This window comes from Delphinus delphis, chromosome 3 (assembly GCF_949987515.2).
Source record: "Delphinus delphis chromosome 3, mDelDel1.2, whole genome shotgun sequence".
NCBI lineage: Eukaryota > Metazoa > Chordata > Mammalia > Artiodactyla > Delphinidae > Delphinus > Delphinus delphis.
In genome coordinates, this window is record NC_082685.1 from 106,927,842 (window position 1) to 106,949,565 (window position 21,724).

General features: G+C 37.0%; 1 protein-coding gene across 1 annotated transcript in view; it reads right to left on the reverse strand.

The window, feature by feature from the left end:
• The window catches only part of VCAN (versican), a 114,368-nt gene that overhangs the window by 50,662 nt on the left and 41,982 nt on the right, over positions 1-21,724 (reverse strand). Inside the window, exon 7 of the mRNA XM_060009193.1 lies at positions 11,917-14,898. Coding sequence (XP_059865176.1) covers positions 11,917-14,898 — 2,982 coding nt within the window. The remainder of the gene's footprint in view (positions 1-11,916; positions 14,899-21,724) is intronic.

The window sequence follows — 21,724 nt, forward strand, 5'->3', positions numbered from 1 at the left end:
TATCTTTTTCATGTTAGTTCTCTAAGGTTGTCAAAGCTTTTCATAGATAAATAGATGCTAGAGAGATAGATAATAGACAATAATTACCAAATGTCCTAACACCAGAAAAGTACTTTGGTCAAAATCAAGGATTTAAAATTTAAGTAAAAAAACTTTGACTAAAGTAAAACAAATGCCTCTCATAAATACATACATACATACATATATACATTTATATGTGTGTGTGTGTATATATATATATATATATATACACTTCCTTTTAAGCCCCCATATTATAGCTACTAAACTTACCAAACACCATTTTATTTTAATTACACCACCCCTTCTTCAAAAGTCATCTCTGTCACCTGACCTCTTCAATAGGGTGTTCAAACAGCTCCATCACTGTACACACATTTATCCTCTGCCTTTTTTCTCTGTTCTCATTCTCTGCACCTCTAAGTTGGATGCAGAGAATCCATGCCCCCATCTCAAGATCCTCCTCATTCCCAACTCATGCTTCTGTTCAACAAGAATGCTTCTGCCCCCAACTTGGAATCTTCATAAACCCTCCTTTGAACTTCATCCCTGCATTTATGAATAATCCAGCAGAAGCCCCTAGATATCTCTTCACTAAAACTCATCAGCCCAAATTGGCTGTATCTTTAATTTGTATGCCATAGGACTTATGTCATATTATTCTTATTTATAACTTCTCAGTTGTTACTATATACTTGTTTCACCTTCCTTACTAACTTCTATATTCCATAATTAAAGTGAAGGGATTCTTTAATATGTAATGCTCTCCTTACACTAGCCACTTAGACCTTCTTTTGGGAATTTAGTTGGATGAATGTCTACACATTTATTTATCACCAAGAATGGAAAAGTTGGGGCTTCCCTGGTAGTGCAGTGGTTAAGAATCCGCCTGCCAATGCAGGGGACACAGGTTCGAGCCCTGGTCCGGGAAGATCCCACATGCTGTGGAGCAACTAAGCCTGTGCGCCACAACTACTGAGCCTGGGCTCTAGAGCCCATGAGCCACAACTACTGAAGCCCTCGTGTCACAACTACTGAAGCCTGCACACCGCAACTACTGAAGCCCATGAGCCACAACTGCTGAAGCCTGCATGCCTAGAGCCCGTGCTCTGCAATGAGAAGCCTGTGCACCACAAGAAGGAGTAGCCCCTGCTCGCCGCAACTAGAGAAAGCCCGTGTGCAGCAACGAAGACCCAACGCAGCCAAAAATAAATTAATTAATTATAAAAAAAGAATAGAAAAGTTTACATTTACTACTTTGATACTTCCTTTGAAAGACTTGCCTTTTTTTTTGGACTGAAAAATTGTTGTTTTTTGGCTGCAATAATAACTCACATTCTGAGATACAACTAAAAGAGCATACAGATAACTCAAATGCTAAAGACTTTTATGGTTATAAAAATCAGATAATGTAAATATGCAGGCACAGTCTCAATATTCTTTTCATCATTCTTTTTCTTTCCAAATCTAGACGCTGTATAGGCTTATCACACTGTTTTTCTCGAATGTAACTATATAATGAACAAATTCACTTTGGCAGTATAGCCAAAAGGGTCCTTAAGCTATAAGCATATTTATTTCCTTTTAATTTCCATGTTGATAGAGAGAAGGTAATATGGGTACAGCAAAGTGAGGTATGCAGTTCCAGGTAATTCCAGATGTATTCTCCACTCTTCCCTATCGCTTTTGATTCAATTACAATTATTCTGAGACTTAAAAAAACATATATTTCAATGATAGTTAATTCTACTTTCTTCCTTACTTACAGATGCCAAGGTTCATCTAACATTTGTGAGAAAAGCTACACTTCTCAGAACATGATCAAAGACCACAGTTTCACTCAGGGGAGACTAAATTAAGCATATTTTTTTCCTCCTTAAAAATGTTAAAATACAATTTAAACTTCAGAGGCTTAAAGCAGCCCCTTCCCCAGGAATGTCTATATTTCAGCCTCTGTCTGAGGTCAGAAAGCCTTTACTTTACCAGTAGAGTTCAACATTCTCTAGGCATCAAAATCACATGCATTTAACAATACAGATACCTAATATTAAAAAAAATTAAATAAAGCAAATTTAAGAAAAGAAACAAAAAAAAAGTACAAAGGCCTAAGCCTTATCACTAGAAATTCAGATTCAAATTATCTGGTGGAGGATGGGGTAGTGGATATTTTTATCTGGATGCTCCCTGGTGATTCTGATATAGAGCCAAGGTTGAGAAGCAGTGTGAGCAATATTTATGCCCTGGGAGATTTCTTGGTGCTCCTCAAACCCCTGTACAGAATGGCATCATTGTTGGTCAGCTGGCTGGTGCCTGGTTGGTGCTACTCTGGGTCCTCCTGAGTAAAATGGATGGCTGCTCAGTGAGGGGATAAATGCCCAGAGTTTCCTGTGAGGTCAATTCTGAGACTTTGCCTGCTAAAAGGTGCCGCTTATATTAACTTACTTCATATTACCTCTATTTTTCCTTCTATTAAAGCAACCAACTAGCCTTTATTGCATACTCTTGTTGCTTACTAATTATTTCAAGTTGCCTTCCCAACTAAGCTATGGATGACATTATTTTCTTTCCCCCAGCCACAGAGTAGCTTGATTGAATGACTTTATTTCAACAAGCCTTTAAAATATTTCCTGGAGGTGAGTGTGAAGAGATGGGCAGAGAATGTTTTATCTGCGGAGAGTAAAATGGTTCCCCTACAGAGCAGAGCAAGATAAGATCACAACATAATAAAAATGATAATTTTAGTATATTCCATTGTACTCTACAAAAGCATACATTAGTATATTTTCTTTTCCCTTTCTCAACTTAGAAAAACCAAAACCTACTATGCGCAGCATATGGCCAAACAAACCAACTCACCCTGTGAGATGCCAGGAATACTGTGGTATTAAAATGAAAAGATAAAGTCACTAGAAGCCAGTCAAGGTAGTGTGTGCTGATTATATACTGGGGGCAAGCAAGTCCGGGTATAGTACTGTGACACAATACGTCAAATTTTCATAGACACGGATGCTGAAATACAGTTAAACTTTTCCTCTCACTCCACAGATCCTTTCTTTCCAGTTTCAGATCTCCTACTTAGACTTCAAATTATTTACGGAAAAATTCTTTATATATTATCACAATAATTCTAGCAAGTATTTAGAAGGTTCACCATAATTTATTTTCCTCCCCCAAATCAAACCACTCTTTTTAAGAATAATTACAGCCTTCATGCCAACAGATCAATGTTTCCCTCCTGATCCATACTCAAAGTCTAAACACTGGCATATCTCTCTAAGGAGCACACTTTCTAATGCAATAAAATAGGTTCTCAATTGTCCACATGATGCCCTAGGTTGAAAGAATATTCTACCTTTTCTAATGCCTCAATTATGTTATTAAAAAAAAAAATCAAAGTACTTCCATACAAATGAAAAAAAATATACAAGTCTTCACTAAAACACATCCCCACGCCCTCAACCAGGGCCCCATTCTTGGAATCCTTCTATCAATAAAGCCACTTATTCACCAGCTTTTCCATTTGTACGTGACAAACTGGCCTCACTGAGGTGCAATGTTATAAATTTTGTAGACTGACAAAAATAGGTAATGCTTTTTTCAATATAAAATGTTCACTTTAACTCATTAAAATGGAACCTCACAAAGCATTTCTTTTTCTATTTCTTTTATCCCTATTGCTCCTCTCACCACACATCTCTCCCCTTGGCTACGCCCCTCCCCCTCCCCCCCCCAAAGTTCTGAACACTGTCTGGGCCCGTGAATACATTTTTTATTCATTGCACAAATGAATGATCTAAGAGCTATTAAGAAAGAAGAATGTAATCCCTGTGTAGAGAACTGGGGGGTTTCCTTGACAACAACAAAAAGACAGCAGGGAATGCCCATGTTTTCTATGAATATGCAAGAAGAGGCCTGGCCCAGCACCTGGAAAAATTTGTAAAGAATTCGTAAAAAGATCTTTTCTTTGAAACAAAATTAAATTGGTAGTTATCAAAAATCACAAGCCCAATTTTCACACATGAAAAAGAGCAGAAAGCTAATGAATTCTACGTGTAGATACTATAGAATCAATACTATAACTATATTTAAATTTTAAATAAGGGCTGCAGCTGCTTCTGATTTGCACCCAAAATGGCATCATCCTAGACAAACACAATCCATAGAAGATTAAAATTTTAACAAGCTCTTGCAGTTAAGCAGATACTATAGCATAATTATATTTGGCTCCCTGGTATAAATCATCTTGAATTTTAAGATAATTCCATTTTTAACCTATTTAGTACAAAACCGTCTAAATCTTCCTACATTTAGAAGTTCAGAATGAAATAAGTGCTGAAGCGGAGAGGGAATTAATTTGTACTAAGTCATTGCCACGTGCCAGGCACTGTGCTTGGTGTTTTCAAGTCACTTAAGGAGCGTTAAATGTGCAATGTGTCTGCCACCGTGACTGGCAAGCCCTGGAAGAGATCCTTTCTCCTTTAAGCAATCTGGTGAGTTTGTAGTATTAGCATGTATTTTTAATGATATAACAACTGAGGTCTATGGAGATCAAGCAATTTACTCAAGACCAAACAGGTCACAAATAACAATGTTGACCATGAACCCAGGTCTGTTTCCAAAGGTTCTTTCCACTACATCAACTGAGTCTTCCATGTATCCCATGGAGCAAACCAACTACTTATCCATGGTCGTTCAGAATATCACAGACAGAGTGTGCTTCAGAAATCCAGTTCTAGCGTAGTACTTAGTGTACGGCAATTATCTGACTATTTGTTGAATACGTGTATATTATATATATGTTTGGATACATATATGTGTTTATATATATATAATCATCTTTTTATTTCATAATCCCTGTGGTTTGGAAAAAAGAGTATGGGTCAGAATTTAGGAAATATTATTCTTTTTATACAATAATCGCCACTACATCCATTTTACTGGCAAAAAATTCTGACAGAAAATTTGAGAAATTCCTGGGTCCGCATTGCCGAGAATCAAAGGAGAGACTGACTCTAGATTCCCCAACTTACAGCACCTGCTTCTGTAATATTAGCGATTCAAATTTCACTTGAATTAAGATATCATAAACCTATAGATCACCGTTTAGAACATGCAGCCCACTCTTTAAAAAGTAGTTTTCTGTCATTTAACTTTACAAGTGTGTAACTCTGAACCGTGATACTTCATAGGGATGTATTTTGAAAAGTTCAACGTATTTAACTTACAGAAGACACTATCTTTATCAAACAGTATCAATCATTAAAAAACAGAAAAATGTGAGAACAATCCCTCCTGAGGAAGTTGCCTGAATATCTCTGGTATCCATGAATCTGTATAGGTTTCTAGATGAATCCTAAGAAGGCATTCATCTTCTGAAGGAGGGACGCCCACTCTGTCATCCCAGCCCTATCTGGAAAAATGCCTGATTGTACTTGGGGCTCCTTAGCCCCACTGGTGAGCCTCTGTTGGGAAGCAATTGGCTAATAACCAGTTTCTGGTAATTTATTTTTGATCTACCCCTCCAACAAGGACTAACTTATATACCTTCCTCCTCATGAACTATTCTCTGAATCCCCTGCCTTCGTTGATTCCTTCTTTGCTGACCTCATCTGCCATTCACAATTAGTACCTCATACCAAGTGTGTAATTATGTGTTTCTGTACTGCAATTATATTTGATTGTGTTAATACTGGCTCCCCAAAATGCACTTAAAATCCCTGGGAGCAGGGCCTATGGTTTATGTTTATTTTGTGCCCCTTTTAATTCTGTTAAAGAACAAGGCATGTTGTAGCTTTACCTGAAGAGAACCCTTGATTGACTGCACTCTGCTGGAAGACAGTGTATGCCTTTCTCTAGAGGTCACTGCCAATAAGAACTAAGTGGTATCTGCCTTTGGTTAACGCCCTACCTCAGTAGTAGTTTTGATAATAGCAACTTATAATTGCAAATGCCATTTTCAGAAAGAATAGACATTGGTTCACGTTAGGAAGAAGACAACAAGTTCCTTTTAGCTATCTACAGAACATCTCTTTTATTAGTAAAACTCAACCTGTGAGAAATACAATTTCAATTTCTTAAATTTTTCCTTGAGATTAGTGGGTTAATAAAATATTTATAGAGCACTTAAAAATTTGAGAGTCGGGCTTCCCTGGTGGTTCAGTGGTTAAGAATCCGCCTGCCAATGCAGGGGACACGGGTTCGAGCCCTGGTCTGGGAAGATCCCACATGCTGCGGAGCAACTAAGCCCGTGCGCCACAACTACTGAGCCTGCGCTCTAGAGCTCGAGAGCCACAACTACTGAGCCTGCGAGCCACAACTACTGAAGCCTGCGCACCTAGAGCCCGTGCTCCGCAACAAGAGAAGCCACCGCAATGAGAAGCCTGCGCACCGCAACAAAGAGTAGCCCCTGCTCGCAGCAACTAGAGAAAGCTCGGGTGCAGCAACAAAGACCCAACACAGCCAAAAATAAATTAAATAAAATAAATTTTTTTTAAAAAAAGCTTTAAAAAATTCAGACTCTATATATGTTTGTATGTGTGTCTCTATGGGACCGTAAGTGTTATACATACAAAATATTTCACTTAGAAGGACTTTGTAAAAAGGTAACTTTTGGTCTGTAGTGCAGTGTTAAGCTCATTAATAATTTAGAAACATTAAGGTCAATTCTGTTTTTCCTACTATAGAAGCGAAAGGAAGATAGACAGTCTCTTCTTTTTTCACTATTTGACTAATAGAAGAACTCAATCCTTTTCTAGACAGCCAAGAAGAAATGGGGGAAGCCATCCTAATTCCCTGCAGAAAAAAATGTGCTTCTCTGGAAGGGAGCCACAGCTGGAGCCCAGCAAAGGGAACCACTCAAATGTGCAGGCACCCGCCCCATCCATCCACTTTCAGGGAAGTGCTCCAAAATTCTTCAGGAGAGAAACAGCCCAGAGTCAGAGCTACTGATTTCAGCATGCTGTTCTCTTGCCATAGCAGGTATTTGAATAGCATACACAGTGTCCCATATTAGCAGCAAACTAAATATAAGCCATCTGCTTTAAAACCAATAGAATGCCAGCGAGAAGCCAGTCTTTCCAGAGTCTATGTTCTTTCAGAAATTGATGGACAGGCTGGCACCTGAGCCAATAGAGAGTCATTATTCCTGTGAGTTCATCAGGGGAGAGAATTGCCTCACTGCAAAAATGCTCCAAGGAGCGCCAAGACATAGACCAGTGCCAAAGTGTCAGACCCAGTGTGCCTCCGTTTGCCCATCTGCGATACTTTCCCTACTTGCCTCACAAATTATCTCTGAGGTTTAAACATGATAAAATATGTAAAAAGTGGTCTGAAAGTATCAAGCTCTAAGTGTGTGCTTGATGACTTTGCTCTGCACATACTCTGACATGTAATTATCTATGATTTTGATTACACATAGTTATCAATAAGATTGAAGGTAGATTTGCTTAATTTATTTTATACGGGATCATACAGAGTTATTCAGAGGTAAAAGTTAATAAATGTGTGTCATTATAGTGATAGATGGATAATTAGGCCAATTTAGAAAATGTTTTTACTTAAAAAAATCAATTCATTCAGGAGTTAAATGTTGCTGCTTATTTTGAATTACCTACATGTTATCATTCTCTTTCTAGCTGTGTTCTGAGGTACATGTTACTTTAGAAACTGTCACTGGGGGTGAGGGAGAGGTCCAAGAAAGTGGACCTCCTGATACACCCCTCAAATACTAACCGGAACAGCCACTCTTTATCTACTCAAAATATAGAGGCCCTGAATAACATTTTATTTGAAGAAAGGAATCTGATCCTGTAATTAAAACTCTGAAAATAATTTTCCTACATAATAAATTCTATAAAAATGAAAAATGTGATTTTAAAAAATTATATGAGGCTATCTTGGGCTAATATTACCTTTTAAAAAATGATGACCGTACAATCAATGGTATAAATATTGGCGTTTACCCAGATATCCCCTGTTCTCAGAACTAACGTCCCTTATTCTTTACCCTCTCTTCAACAGCATCATATTCAGAAAATAAATCTTTATCTCTATATACATTTCTCAAGTGTGCAAACAAAAATGCAGATGGGATTAATCATACGGGAATTATTTCTGAATGATGTCAGCAATAAAGTACCATAACTCTCAATAAGGAAACAGAGTAAAATGAACTCTAATTTAGAGGCCAAAATTATTCTTCTCAAAATCTCATTAATCTTTAATGCCATTTCATTAATAATTTTATCAATATTTAATATATATATACCATTTTAGTTTAATATTGGCTTAATACCTGTCTTACACTTAGATTTGGATAGATATACATTATAAAACTAGCAGAAAGGAACACCTGGCAAGAAAATAATAACAAGCAGGCCTGAGAAATAGTATGTAGTATACATTTGTTTAAAACTTGTTTAAAAAAACTAATAAGCCACCTATTTTAAGGTTATAACCATGAACATTTGCATAATAATGTTAAATTTAATATCTGTACACTTCCACATTATTCTCTGAGTTAAAGGTACAGTATATCAGTTTTTAAAAACATTCAGAATCCTGTTACACTAACTTGTGACATTTCAGATGATTTCGAGGAGCATTCTTTAAAAAAAAGGAAAAAAAGTCCAGAATTGATAAAACTCTTCCTATGCCTTTAAACTCTATAGACTTCATATACGTTCACAAAGAAAACCTTTCAATAATTTTTCAAATGCAGGTGTGCAAATTACTCCTGAAATAGACAGGAGTCATATTTCCAGTATCCCCTGAACCACTGTTAAACCCACCCTATAGCATTTTTCAGCTCATAAAAGTTTTATGAGCTGAAAAGTTCCTTCAGATTTTGTTTAACTGCTAACTACAGTTGCTCTCTAGCAATAGCACCCTAAGTTGCTATTAAGATCCACTGGAACAATTATAACATAAACATGTCCTGCATAGCATGTTTTGTTTCATAATAGTAAAATTTTTTCTAAAAAATCAAGATTTATGGGCTTCCCTGGTGGCGCAGTGGTTGAGAGTCCGCCTGCCGATGCAGGGGACACGGGTTCGTGCCCCGGTCCGGGAAGATCCCACATGCGGCGGAGCGGCTGGGCCCGTGAGCCATGGCCGCTGAGCCTGTGCATCCGGAGCCTGTGCTCTGCAACGGGAGAGGCCACAACAGTGAGAGGCCCGCGTACCGCAAAAAAAAAAAAAAAAAAAAAAGATTTATATGAGCGGCTGAGTGCAGCAAAAAAATTATGAATGCCTTGGTTTACTGTAGCATGCATGGTATTTTTGCTTACTTGAATATACAGTATGTGTAGAGTTCAATTTTATGTTTATGAATAGATTTATATAAATTTGTACATGTACCAAGGATTTTCCAGTTTGGAAAAATGTGCCTTAATACATAAAAAGGTTGGTTTTCCAGGCACATATGTATTTTTCCTTATTAATGTACACCTGCCCTAAAACTCATTAATTTAACATCTGCTTTAGGGTTTGCCCTTGTTAAAATGAAAAATCCTTGAAAAATTAAATTTTTCATAGGAAACAAATGAGTATAAGTAAAGCAGTTGGATCTGAATCAACCTCATTGTCTTATCAAGACAATAAACAGTGTTTTTATTCTTAAGGAGAATGGCATGTATAAAGCACACGGAAAAGCCAGGTAGATGAGGGGGCTGGGGTAGTGGGAAAGAGAGAGAGATGGAGGGAGGGAACTAGATAGAGACATGTCCTATCCTCACCCCCAGACCCTGCGCCACTCACTGGAACTCCGTGCCAAAGGAGATAACCAAGTATTCCCTTTCCAGTTTTCTGACCCATTGTTATAAATGCTGAACGAAAATTAGTTTGAAGGGAAATCATGGTCACATGTTTTAAAAGTGGAAGAAAGAGGAGGAAACACCTAGTTGTGTTTCCCAGACCCAGCTGAATTAAGCTGACAATTCAGATAAAAATACACGCTTCGTATAAATGGTTTCTGAGTTAGGTTACTCAGACCCTCCATTTCAAGTAAGCATTTATAAACTTAGATTTTGTTTTTCCCTGATGACCGCCAATTCTTCCACGGAGATTGACTTTCACTTTTTCCATTTTGTAATTTGATCACCCTCACCTGAACGCAGTTTCCCATTTAGAAGAGTTTTTAAATGCAGAACATTTTTTTACTATTTTCTATATCATTTGATTCAATGTAGTATCTACACTAACAAGAGAGTAATCTAAATTGGGAAAAACTTCTGTATAGTTAGTCATTCAAGTATTATTTTTTTAATTCTCAAATTAAGTGTTCATAGTAATCCCTATGCTTCTCTTCAATTCTTTCTTTTTCACAGTAATATCTTCTTGTCACTTTTCCAACCCTACTAACAGGAATCCTCATTCCCACTACTTGGCAGCTCGCCTCCTCTCTCCAACTCCAGCTCCAAGAGGCGGAAGAGGAATGTAAGAGGGAAGAAATATGTTATGGTTTCCAAGAAACAGCATTATTAGCAGGAAAATAATGCTCCAATCCTGGCCTGGTTCAACGGTATTGGGAAGTGGAGATTAACGTCAATATTCTGGGAGTGTTTTCTCTCCTCTACTGTTCACTGCCCCACATGAACTTTTACACTGAGAAAGTTCTGGGTGATAGAAGCCAAGTTACCATCTAACAGCACTGGAAGCCAGCTGACTTGACATTAGAGCCACCTGTGTTCCCAACAGGTGCACCCCTGAGCAGGCTAATGAGGGTAGCATCCCTCTTAAGAAAAATGACACCTTGAGGGGTATAGCCCAACATTAAGAGAGAAAACCTGCTCAAGATCATTCTTCTAGCCTGACTTCTCAGAGCCAGGTCAAGGAAAAATGAGTATTTATTCCTTTAATCCACATATTAAAACTAAAACACAGCAACTTAACTAAAATCAATGATCTTCTAAATTAAAAAAAGACAAACAAACCTGAATAGATCTATTGTATTGCATACACTATGTATTCGCAATTCAGCTTACTGAATTTAGAAGATACCGTTGACTGACCTTTAGGAAGGAATAAGTTATGTTTGATGATAAAAATTGCAAGTATTAATCAATGTAAAGAAACAGCTTTTAAGAAATTTGCCAGAGAGATATATAAAATATTTGAACAGAATAGAAGGCACTGTGAATATTCCTAGAGATAAAATAACTAAATCATAAAATAAATAAAATTACAGCCTGGTTTTTAGGGAACAGAGGTAATGCTGACATATCCACTTTCTGAAATTATATTTGACACAATAGATGACAGCATTTCCTAGAACTGAGCTAGATTGTATTTGTTCTAAATATGTAAAGCCTCATTAAAATACCCAAAGACTACAGCTTGAAAATATGTTGAACTTTCTTTAAAATAACATTTACACTACAGACCCACATTACCCACCCTAAAAGCTGTATGATAAACCTGCAAATCATGGAAGAGAAAACCCAAAACAAACCTTTAGATGTCTTTTTATCAGCCCTAGGCATATGCAATACGGTTTTAGCTGTCCACAGTGTAAGTACTGAAGGTTAATAGTTAAAGACCAATGGAATGTTAACACAGTCTAGTACTACACTTGAGTAGTAACACATGGAAAGACACTGAAATTAAAACATTTTGTTCTGCATGTTCTGAAGTGATGTAACAGTGATGATTTGGTTATATTAGATGACAAAGCAGGGCTTCTTATGACTTTTAAAATAAAATAATATCTAACATTCTTCCAATTGTTTAACATATTCTTCCAATTCTTGTACAAATACATGAAGCTAAAACAGAATTTTTTCACACTCCAGTTATCTTCTACTGGCAGCATTTGGCATGTTGATATTTTTTTTCCAAAAGTAATTTTCAAGATAAAATGCTGGTTGCCTTGACTGGTATGTCTAGAAAGCAAAGACTTACCTGTCTTGTTTTCTCTGACCTCTATAATATAAACATTTATGTCAGGGTGGAATTTTGTCCCTGCTGAGGGTTCTGGAGTGGAAAGTGCCTGTGGTCTGAGGGCTTCTTTGCCTTCCACAGTGGGTGGTCTTGTTGGCTGTGTGGCAGAAGGAGTACTTGAAGTTGTGAAATATTCTCTATCAATATCTGTTTCTGTTTCCTTGGCTACAATATCCTCAAGGGTAGTGGGAGGAACACGAGATGTTGATTCTCCAATGATTACCATGTCACTGGTTGTTTCTTCATCAGGTTCTCTGTCAATGAGAGGCGGCTTCTCAGTGGATCCTGAAGATGTGTGAAGTCTGTCTACTGAACTGAAAGCAGTAGTGATATCACTTGGAACCGTGGCTTTAACTGTTGAAAATTCTGGGAGTTCTGTGGCCTTGGGCTTTTCAAATAATCCTGAGCCTAAATCCGTATAATCTAGGGATGTTTTCTCTATTTTCTCAGTAGTGGTTTCTTCTATAAGCTGGGTAACACTGGTGCTAAAAGGTGATACAAATCCCCTTGGACTGGTACCTTCTGTTTCATATTTTTGTTCAGGCCCTGGGCTTAAAGATACCTTTGGCCCCATGCTTGGTATTAGTGTTACCACACCATCTGTTTTTGCTTTGGGCTCAGTGACAGCACCAGGTGGATAAGACATACTCTGCTCAATTTTTCCAGTTGGAGTTGTTTCTAAAACTGGGACTCCCTCAGAACCTATCACCAACCTGTCTTCAAAGCCTGTATATGCTGACCCATCGCTCTCTTGTTCATCCAAGGGTGTTGTTGTCTCCTTGGCTGTGTCAGCTGTAGAACTGGGAGGAGGAACTGGTTTCTCTGGAGTCTCTTCTTTCCATGGAAATTCTTCCTGAGTTGTTTCCTGTGCAATTTCTGTTGTTGTTCTTATAGTTTCAGGATAAATAGTAGCCTCAAAGTGAGTCTGATCAGTGACAAGTATGTCTTGAGAGGGTTCACCTAGAACTTCACCTTCTGATGGAATGGAAGGTACCAACACTCCCCATTCTGTCTTGGGAATTACAGAAAGAGGAATGGTATGGGAAGTGTCTACATAAGTAGTAGGCTCCTGGGTGCTACTATAATTAAAAAATGCCGATCCTTCCACATCTGAAGTGTGTGTAAATTGGGGGACAGTAGATACAGGCTTAGAGACATCCATATCTTCTCCTTCATCCAAAGCACTTCCCTCTATGGTTGCATGAACAACTTGGCCTTCCATGCTTGTGATAGGAGAAACTCTTTCTTCAGTCGTAGAATCTCTCAAAGTTGACTTTTCTGTGATGCCAATTGATGTAGTTGGCCAAAATCTGACTGTGAATTTTTTATGGTCTGTTGTGTCTTCCTCAGTAAACTCTAATGGCTTTTGAGTACTATCTGGGATACGAGCGAACTCATCTCTTCCATCTTCAGTAAAACCTGGGATTTCTTTATCCTTTCCACTTACTCCCATAGTGGTGAGTAAGGCAGGGGGCAATTTTGGAGAGCCTGCATGTTCTGTGGACCCTAAAGGCTTTGATGCTGTATTATCTTCATCCAATGACCATTTTGATACAGTAACCACCTCCACATTTAAAGTGCTTTGAGTCAAATGCACTGTTGTAATACCCTCATCATACTTTGTGGTATCTTGATAGCCATCTGTTTCTAATCCATTTGGAGTTGTCGTAAAGTCTTTCTCCACACCTGTTGCCTCCGCCGGTGCCACACTTAGCTTTGTTGTTGTCAGGGCTGGGGAATCAAAAGATTTGGTCATTCCCACTGAATACACTGTATGATGAATTTGCTCTGAAGAAGCTGTAGGGAACTTCATTCCAGAGAAGCTTTCTTCCTCTATTTTTTCTATAAATGAATCTTCGGTGATCTTTTCCTGTATTTCATCATCTGTATAAGTAACTGTTCTCATCTCTGGTCTTAGTGTTTCTGTTCTTTCTCTTCCTGTTTGTGGAGAGGGATAAATAACTGTGGATGTTCCCTCAACTAGTCTTTTATCACCAGAATAAGGAAACAATTCTACTTCAGTATGATGCTGTGATGGGAAAGGTGTGGTGGACATATACTGGTCAAGAAAATCTTCAGCTATCCTACCATTAGTTTGTTTCTCTTCCCAGTGGTCCATGGATGACCCATCACTGTTGGGCATAGTTACAGGTGAAAAAATCGTCGATGCTGAGACTGACTCCACCTCCTCTAGCTGAGTGCGGGTGGTGTCTTCTGAAGTCTTTGATACTGTAATGACCTCAGGTATTTGGCTAAAGACCGAGGTACTCTGATCAGATCTAACTGTAGATGTTCTGTCTTCACCATCATCTTCTCCCAAGGTGAACCCATAGTGGCTTGTGGTCACTGATTCAGAGACTGTGCTTACTGCTTTCTTTTTAGTTTTGGATTCCGGGGTCATTGTTGTAGATACAAATGGCGTTTCAGGTACAGTGAATTCCTTGGAAGGAATGTGCTTTGAGATTTCCATTGATGTTACCAAGGGACCCACTTCTATTTGTTCAATTTGTGTAACTGATTCTCGCATTTGTATATCTTCCTTGACACCATCCCATGAATCAGTAGCATGATGGAAGATGACAGTTGTACTTTGGGGCACTTCCTCCTTAATTTCAGATATGTCTGGCTTTCCAAGAGGTCCTGAAGCAGAAGGTGAGTAATAGTCCATATCCCAAGGCTTCTTAGTACTCTCATCAGGCGCTGGTGATTCTGTGGCTATTCTGTGTGTGATAGTTAGAGGTTGAACTGTGGCTTTCTGTTCAAAATTGGCTATATGTCCCACAGGAGGGAACTTTGTTGTAATGACAGGTAATTCAGTGATTAAAGGGACGATTGGTGTAGTTCTGTCGGGTCCCATTTGTAGTTCTTCCGATAAAGTGGGTGAGGCAGTTTCTGCAAGCATATTCAGTTCGGTGGTAGTAGCCTCTGATATATTCTGTTTAGCTAGAAAAATAATTTCAAAGAGTTGATTAGACAAGTCACTAATAAAAAGTTGTACGTCCAGTGTGTTTGTTAAGTGCTGTTGTGTACTTTGGGGCAACCCCAAAGTGCGCTCTGATGGAGAGAAGTCTAAAAACTATACTTAAATTAATCTGAAGACAGACAACTGAACACTTAATCATCACAAATTGATCATTTGTTTTATATTGAAAGGGTTAACACTGGTTTTACCCATAGGTATGAATGACTGTTCTTGGCTAAGGGAAGTGAATACTATGTAGTTTTAAGATAAGGAGAAGTTAAACATAAATAAATAAATAAATGCAGAGTTTGGAAACAGTAGGTATGTTATTTATCAGAAACTACAGCACCAACTTGAAGTCTAGTAGGAGAACTTAGTGCTACTATTCTGGAGGCTTCTGTCTCTAGCTACATAATGTCTCTGGGGAGAGGGAGTGCCTCAAATTGCAAAACAACAAAAAAGCCACATCAAATGTACCCGAGTTACATATCAATGATTACATTGTCCATAATGTGGAGGCTTTCATAAAAACAGGATATTAACACCACTATTCACTTGATCCCCGGTGTTGGACATTTGTCTTCATATTCCTTTCAAATCTGCAGAGTAACCTTGTTTATAATAAATAATAAAATGCCTCTGGCCGAGGCTGCTTGGCATTTGTTGTAGTTCTACATCTTGCTCTATGTTCTACACATTATGTTTGTAACTCTTAAGGGTCTTGGTTCCAGCCTTACTTTTAGCAGGAAATGCAAACATAGAACAGGAAGTAAAGTACCCACATGATATATTTTAGCTCTGTAATTACAAATCACTGGAAACAACCCTGAGCATCAGAAAGAATGGGCTCAGGCAATATAAAGTAACATGTCATCATAAAATGCTACATTATAATGCCTCCAGATTTACAGAGAATGGCCTGGCCTGTTTAAAGAAATTTAAGTTGTGTATAAAAGTGACAGTGTTGTAGATAAGATTCCATCTCAACATAAAGAAAATGCAGCAGCTTAGCACATAAAGATTTTGTTATTCTTTTTTTTTAATTCAGATTTTCAAAAATCAAAAACTGATTGCCACTAGACTCAGAAGGAACTGATCTGAGGAAATCTGTAGTCATTGTTTTGCTACCTCCTGTATGATTTAAAACTAGTTGTATGGGTAATGTCTGTTCCCCTGATAAAAGTTGTAATATCTGTAGTATCTGTAATATCTTGTGGCTTACTCTTAATAATCCCCAAACCAGAGTCCTTGGAAAACAAAACTGGATACTTTTGAGCTCCAGCTACTCCATCAAAACTTAATGATATCAGGGCACTGAAACTGCTCTGTATGATACTAGAATGGCAAATACATGTCATTACATATTTGTCCAAACTCAGAACGTACAACACAAAGAGTGAACCCTAGTGTAAACTATGGACTTCGAGTGATTATGTTGTGTCCATGTGGGTTCCTCAGTTGTAACAAACATACCACTCTGATGGGGGATGTTGATAATGGGGGTGGCTGTGCATGAATGGGGGCAGGGAATATATGGGAAATCTCTGCATCTTCCACTCAATTTTACTGTGAACCTAAAACTGCTCTAATAAATAAAGTCTATTTTAAAAATTTAATGATAAAATGATGTGATTTTGTTGTAAATCAGACTTGAGCTGTAACAGATTCCTCATTTTTTGTCTGGTATGAGCTGTTATTAGCTGTTGTCATTTCCCAGACCATTTTAAAGCCCAGATTCATCAGTTTTATAACAAAAACTTGGGGGCCATTTCATTATGATGTAGTTAAAAATTCTTTAGTCTGCCACTTTTTATCCCTTTGTATTAAAACAAAACTAAACAACAGAACAAAAAAGAATCGCACTCTTCAAAAACATGTTAAATAACTTTTTTTTCCCTTTTCTTTAAGAAAGCTTTTTCTGCATTCATTTCCTGGAAGAAGCTTTTGTTATTTTGATTGACAAGAACAACTTAAGGAACCTAAGTGAGGTTGACTATTTTTCTTTTCATTCAATTCTCTATCCTCTGAAATTCCATAACTGTTACCTCATTTAACTGCCAAATATCATGTTTGTTTTATAACTGCATTCTTTGGGGAAACAGTAAAATGTACATATAGAGAAAGTTCCCATGGAAACATAATATAAACACTTAGCACACTGCACATTAGAGAAAATTTAATCATATTATTATTAACAACAAAAAAAAGCTAATTTTGCTTTTTCCCTCTGAGTAGTTCCATAGCTGATGAAATTCACTTAAAAGGAGGTGATAACTGCAATAGGGCCAAAAGAGGGCCTGTGAATCAGGTCTTCCTATGCTCCAACCCAAGTTCTACGTTAACAACTTTCCACAGTGCTATGAAAATACTTTTATAGCATTTTAAAAATGAACGACTCAGATTTCAAAAACTACATAACTGCCTGTCATTATCAATTATTACCAAACTGTTTGGTGTTGCCTTCCTCTAGGCCCGGAACACAGTAATATGACAGTAGTATGTCTCAGAGAATCTCCTTTACAAAGCTAGGATCTATGTGACTTTGTTTTCAAAACCAAGGGTTTTCAATAATTTGAGAGCCCTGTTTAGAAGTCTGCTTATAATTAAGTTGATTAATTCTACTATTTGGAATGGAAAACCTCAGACTTCCTTTTGGGGTTGGGTTGCTTTTTCATCAACTTAACAGCTGATTTCCATCACAACTCAGTATATCTGAGCATCTGCACCATTTGCTTCAACCATTCCAAAACAAAGGAACTAATTTTAAAAAACACAAATATCTACAAAGAAATGTCTTAAGAATAAATGCCAGTGTATTAATGATGACTATTACAAAGGTGAAAGCACAACTCCAGATTATTCTAAAAGTGTCCCTCCAGAAGGAGGATTCACATGGAGAAATTTTTGCCCTGGAAAACTACCAGTGTCCCTTCAACTCTATTATCGAGGAAGCCAACAGAAAGCAGCAGGATTCTTTTCCCACAAAAGCTCCCTTCCAACATTTGCAGCTGTCTGCCACACAGATGTTTCACATCACTGTACTTTATGGTATTTTATATCCTATGGACTATCTTCTCCAGTGCTTCTGTTGTGAGACATGAGGCAGATTTTCCTAATAAAAGATAAAAACCCTATTAGCAGCATGATGGTTGATTTAACTTATACACATACTGCCTACATTATAGGGAAATCACTGGATATTCAATAAGTTGACTCCGGGTTCATGGTTGAGGAAAGAGTAAAGTTTGGAACAATGAGATTAGAATTCAAATTAACTTTTCAAGTTTTACGAGTGATTGAATGCTAACCAATTCAATTCAATAAACAGAGACATTTAAAAAAATACCAGTTTGGGAAGGATAAGTTTTGACACTATGGTCAGATTATGATCTAGGGCACAAAAAATATAATATACTGACCATAGGTTAGAAGGGCAGGTCAATTGTAAAAGTGGACAAATATATAAGAAAGATGGCATAGGATGTGGTGGGTACTTACTTAGCCTTCTCTAGACCACTATCTCTAGCTCCAAGTTTAATCCAACAGAAGGATGTGAAAAACAATGAGGGTTCAAAGCAAGATGGCATAGGTGATTAGAGGCCTAGAAATTAAAATTTCAGAACAAGGAAATTGTTTCAACTGAGGGAGACACTGAGGGACAAACGAACAGTTGTTTTCAATAGTAGAAATGCTGTAATTTAGATTTTGGTCTCCAACTTAAGAAGGAAAGATGAACTCAAATTCTAATGCAAAGGATTTAGATAATTGGAAAAACTGAGAGTGATAGTAATAGGATATTGGAATGGGTTTTCTAGGAAACATTCCCTATCTCCCTCTCCTGGAGATCTTTAATAACATCAAATGAGAGGTTATTATGAGTCATCAATAGTTTTGATTCACTTAAATTGGGGAGTATGGATGATCCTTCAAAGCCCTGCATAACTCTATTTCATAGAACTTGCTTAACTCTGAGGTCAAAGAAAAATGAAAAGTGCACAATTTAACCATCAAGGGGAAATGTACAGGAAAACTTTATTTCATAAGGACATTAATTTACTTGTTTTTCAGATTCTAATTATATTTATCATCAGCCATTGTTAATGTTCTATTCAGTGATTTTAAAAGGAAAAGGGAATTAGAGCAAAGTGAGATTTGGTATTGTTTATTCACCATGAAGTGGCCTTAAAAACACTGTCTACTTTTGGTAAAAGCAAACAAGAAAAATATCCTTATATTTCTAAATTCTTCTACTTAACCAGCCAGCTGTACATCTCTGAAATCACTTTTGGAATTGTCCTTAAGGCCATAACTCTTACCAACTTTAACTACATAAATTTAGTCACTACTCAACTATGTGGGAAACTGGACAGCAGGCAAGTCATTTTGAGAATATTTTTCAAAGTAAAAAAATGTATATTTTAAAAGAATCTCTGAAAAACGAATTAGAAATTTGGGGAGGCTGTTGGCATTGTGTGTGGTTGAAGGAAGGCTTTTATGTATGACTAAACTGTCTTAAACTTTTATATGCTGAATAAATTTTGAGTATGGTAGAGTCTTACAGAAGGACTAAATAAGAATCTAGCCTTTAGCTTAGATGGGGAGAAAAATGAAAATTTGAATCCATTATATTTGCCAGTTATATATTTCTAAGTTATATAGATTCAGATGAATTAGGAAGAAAAAAAATGGACCTAAACTTTCAAATTTTATTCATATTTTATATAGATTTTTACTAGGTGGTTATTTTATTTGAATCTAACTACATTGTTATTTTGTACATTCATGTGAATTCCTTATTTAAATAAATAATTTAAAACACATCAGGATGAATTCTTTGCGGCTACAGACAGGCTTTGGTTTAAATTTATTCTCAAGGAGAACAAAAATGTTTAAAAGTTTTCTAGTGCCACGTTTATAATGCACAAGAAAATAAAATCAAACAAGGTAGTCATGCTGGATAATTCAACTCCTTCCTTACTTTAACCTCTCTAACCCACCTGTCCCCATCCCCTCTCCAACACACACACACAGATTTGATTTTCTTCCTTAATCACATCAGTCACTTAGTGTAAAACTGATTTTAAAGCTTAAACTACTTGAAAATATACCCATAACCCATTATGGGTATATGGCTTAAAGGAATGATATCTTTCTACTTCTGGGGATAAGGTTTTGTTACTATTGTTGATGTTTGTTTGTTTTCCTAAAAGTGATTAAGACATTTTCTGTAGTTTCGGGGCCTAGGGAAAAAAATTAATATTTTCAATGGCTTTTCATGGCCAGCTTGTATCACACTGATACACAACACGTGGCTTTAACACTCAGAAAGTTGAGTTTACAGGAAGAGATCCAAACAGAAGTATCTTAGCTGGGAAATAGCAGTATGTGAAACCATACCTTTCTGTTGCACTAACATCTATTCTCCTGACTACTCAAGACATCCCAGTTCTGTGTCTTTTTGGTTGATGAAGAATGTCTGTATATTTCACTTCAGAAACCAATTACAAAATAAGCTAGTGTATTTTCTACTCATTTCAGTTACAGTTGACCCTCCATATCCATGGGTTCCACATCCGAGGATTCAACCAACTTCTGATTAAAAAAAGTAAAAAGTTCCCAAAACTCCAGAAAGTTCCAAAAAGCAAGACTTGAAATTGTTGTGTGCCAGCAACTATTTACATAGTTGGTATTATATACTATTACATAGTATAGGTATTATAAGTAATCTAGAGATGATTTAAAGTACACAGGAGGGTGTGTGTAGGTTATATGCAATTATTACTTTATATAAGGGACTTGACCACCTGCGGATTTTGGTATTCCCAAGGTCCTGGAACCAAGCTCTCCTGGATACCAAGGGATGATTGTACGTATCGCTATAACAATATATATTGGAAACTTAGTAAAAAGTTCTCACTGTATTTCAATATAACGTGGCTCTATCTTGAACATACTCAAGGTCACCAAAAATTCTAGGAGATATTTGTTTTGCTGGCACAATATAGATCCTACTAAATATCACAGTGAGACTCTGGATTACTTGCTTGTGTAATTAAGCATTCTACAAGCACTATAGCATGTGACTACTAGTGCTAAAATAATTTAAGGACATCTGAAGAATTAAAATAATTATATCATGAATATTGAGAAATGTTACTTAAAATCCATTTTAAGTAGTAAACCTGACTGAAGATAGCCTATTTATGTTAAGGCTTGCAAAAAACATATACTGTACTTCAATGTGATGCTGGAGAATTAAGCATAAGGCACATATTTCCATTATTTGAAATAAAATGAGATAAAATAAGATTTTTATTTATAGCATGGTTCATTTTTAGGTATTATCCACGTCAGCTCCAAGTACTCACCTGCAATTACTGAAATGTAAATCCTCCGCCATTTAAAAGAAAGGGTGACAGCAAACAAAGACGAAATAAACAGAGTTCAAGGATTCAACTCAGCCACAGTTGGTCCCAGCATTATAGCGTCAACAATCTAATTGCATTCAAGGACTGCAATTAATGTAAAATAAGTACGCAGAAACATGTTCTATGGTTCTAAGTGCAATGCATCACAGTTAAGGCCTTCACCTGACATTTCCTCATCCTCTCTAAAAACACCATTTGTCAAATTTCTTGTTTTAACCGTATCACTGCTGTTGCATTTCCTTGGTTTTGAAAGTCACTGAACTGTTTCCATTCCGTGCACACACTGCAAGACATGGAATCATTCCGATGGCTAGTTGAACATCAATTGCACGGCTTCGAAGTATTTTTTTAAAAATCTGTAATGTTTAAAAAGGTACCA